General features: G+C 32.0%; 1 protein-coding gene across 1 annotated transcript; it reads right to left on the bottom strand.

The window, feature by feature from the left end:
• Positions 1-2098: 2098 nt before the first annotated feature.
• Positions 2099-2912, bottom strand: LOC129953564 (uncharacterized; the record flags this gene model as incomplete). Its single annotated transcript, XM_056066805.1, has 1 exon — positions 2099-2912. A coding segment is annotated over one exon (814 nt), but the record flags the coding sequence as incomplete, so codon positions are not given.
• Between the last annotated feature and the right edge of the window lie 309 nt (positions 2913-3221).

Here is a 3221-nt window from a genome sequence, read left to right as displayed (position 1 = left end):
ATTTTCGTCTAGAACATCAAAAATCCTTCAGGATGCTCCAAAATGACTCATCTATATCTATAATGATAGATCTTGATTAGGAGTATCTTTTTCTAGTACATGTCAAGTATCTATTTTGAAGTCTTGATCGATTTTGGGGGTTGGGAAGGATCAGGTGATGGTTTTGGGTGTGATTTGATTTTCGTCTAGAACATCAAAAATCCTTCAGGATGCTCCAAAATGACTCATCTATATCTATAATGATAGATCTTGATTAGGAGTATCTTTTTCTAGTACATGTCAAGTATCTATTTTGAAGTCTTGATCGATTTTGGGGGTTGGGAATGATCAGGTGATGGTTTTGGGTGTGATTTGATTTTCGTCTAGAACATCAAAAATCCTTCAGGATGCTCCAAAATGACTCATCTATATCTATAATGATAGATCTTGATTAGGAGTATCTTTTTCTAGTACATGTCAAGTATCTATTTTGAAGTCTTGATCGATTTTGGGGGTTGGGAAGGATCAGGTGATGGTTTTGGGTGTGATTTGATTTTCGTCTAGAACATCAAAAATCCTTCAGGATGCTCCAAAATGACTCATCTATATCTATAATGATAGATCTTGATTAGGAGTATCTTTTTCTAGTACATGTCAAGTATCTATTTTGAAGTCTTGATCGATTTTGGGGGTTGGGAAGGATCAGGTGATGGTTTTGGGTGTGATTTGATTTTCGTCTAGAACATCAAAAATCCTTCAGGATGCTCCAAAATGACTCATCTATATCTATAATGATAGATCTTGATTAGGAGTATCTTTTTCTAGTACATGTCAAGTATCTATTTTGAATACATGGTGTGGTTGTCTCCGGTTGTGGTGTAATTAATTAAAATTGAAAAATAAAACGAAAATTTAAATTTTGTTAATATTATTTGTTTTATTTTAAAAACAATAAATTTCACAACTTTATTTATTTATTATTTAATTTATGACGCGACGCGTTTCGGAAATTCTTCTTCCATCCTCGGGCGTATAATTGACTGACTGCATTTACTTTTTCTATTGGAGCCTCGGTGTGATGTTGAAGTTCTATCGTGGCTCTAATGCAGGTATGAAGCTCTTTGTTCTTTTGGTTGTTAAGTAAGATTCTGTGTGACGTCGATTGCTGTTTATTGTTGTTGTTGTTTTAATAATTTGATTTTTCATAGTGTTGTTGTTATTTATTGTATAATGGGTTATGAGTTTGATATTATATTTAGTCTATTGTTTTTGTTGTTGTTATATTTGATTGCAGTGTCATATAGTGGGTTTGTTTTTAATGTCAGTTTATCGTTAAGTAAATTGTTTTCGTCATGTTTATATGCTTTATAGATCTCATATTCCTCAGTGGCGTCGAGTATCCGTCCTTTCTTGCACAGGTGGAGGGGGGTGCAGTTTTTGTCAAAGTTGGTGTAGTTATGTTTCTCGTCGATGAGGTGCAGGGCAAAATTTGATTTGTTGTTGGCTTTTGGTATATGTTCTTTGAACCTTTCATAAAAAGATCTGCCAGTTTGGCCGATGTAAAATTTGTTGCAATCATCGCAATTAAGTTTATATACACCTGTATATGTTTTAATGTTTTGATGAGTTGTAGGTTTTAGTATGTTTTGTATGTTATTGTTTGTTTTAAATGAGATGTTTATGTTATGTTTTTTGAACTCATATTGTAGGGTTTGTGGCAGAAGGTTTGTGTAATTAATTGACGTGTATGTGTTGTTATTGGATCTATTTGTTGTGTTGTTGTTGGTATGATTTCTTTTCTTTTTAGTGAGTAGTTTGTCTATTATTGATGTGTTGTATCCATTTGCATATGCGATTTGTTTTATGGTGTTTATTTCATTATTGTAATCAAATTTGTCCATAGGAATATTTGTAAGTCGATTTATGAAAGCATTGAAAGCTGCCATCTTTTGTGAATGAGGGTGGTGAGAGTCTTTATGTATAATTATGTCAGTTGTTGTGGGCTTTCTATATATTTTATATTTTAATTTGTTGTTGTGTTTATATATGTTTAGGTCTAGGAAATTTATGTTATTGTTATTTTCTATTTCTGTTGTGACTTTTATTTTTGTGTTTATACTATTGATGTATTTGGTTAAAATGTCTATTTGTCTATTTGTTCCGTCAAATATGACGAAGGTATCATCAACGTATCGGGAATATGTGATGATTTTTTGTTTTTGTGGGTTGAGTGTGGATAAAATATATTTGTTTTCGTAGTGGTTGAGGTAAATGTCAGCTAGTAATCCACTAAGAGGTGATCCCATGGCGAGTCCTTCAGTTTGTGTGTAGTATTCATCGTTAAAAGTGAAGTAATTTTGTTTTAGTATTGTTTTTATTAAGTTTATTAGTTCATTTATTTGTTGAGTGTTGATGGTTGCGGTGTTAGTTAGATTTTCTTTGAGTATTTGTATCGTTTCATCTATGGGTATGTTTGTGTACATGTTGGTTACGTCTAATGATATGAGTTTGTAATTTGGTGATATGTTTAAGTTTTGTAATTTTTCTATTAGGTCTTTATTGTTTTGGATGCTGTGATTATTGATTATCTTGATGTTGTTTTTTATTATTTTTTGTAGTGTTTTAGCTATCTTATATCCTGGTGCTGTTGTATAGTTGATAAGTGGTCTTATTGGTGTTCCTTGTTTGTGTATTTTTGGCAGTCCTGTGAATTGTGGGGCCATTGCATTTGGTTGTTTGAATATATTCGTGTTTAGGTTGGGAAATAATTGTTTGCTATTGGTGATGGCTTTATTTATTTCTTTAGTGTATTTGATAGTTGGATCTTTGTTAAGTTTTAGTATGTTGTTATTGTCAAAAAAGTTTTGGGTTTTTGTTATATATTCTTGTTGGTTAATGATGACAATTGTATTTCCTTTGTCGGCTATATGACACTGCAATCAAATATAACAACAACAAAAACAATAGACTAAATATAATATCAAACTCATAACCCATTATACAATAAATAACAACAACACTATGAAAAATCAAATTATTAAAACAACAACAACAATAAACAGCAATCGACGTCACACAGAATCTTACTTAACAACCAAAAGAACAAAGAGCTTCATACCTGCATTAGAGCCACGATAGAACTTCAACATCACACCGAGGCTCCAATAGAAAAAGTAAATGCAGTCAGTCAATTATACGCCCGAGGATGGAAGAAGAATTTCCGAAACGCGTCGCGTCATAAA

Source organism: Eupeodes corollae, unplaced genomic scaffold (genome assembly GCF_945859685.1).
Source record: "Eupeodes corollae unplaced genomic scaffold, idEupCoro1.1 scaffold_984, whole genome shotgun sequence".
Classification (NCBI taxonomy): Eukaryota; Metazoa; Arthropoda; class Insecta; order Diptera; family Syrphidae; genus Eupeodes; species Eupeodes corollae.
The sequence above is the reverse complement of the archived record's forward strand: the minus strand, read 5'-3'. Positions and strand labels throughout refer to the sequence as shown.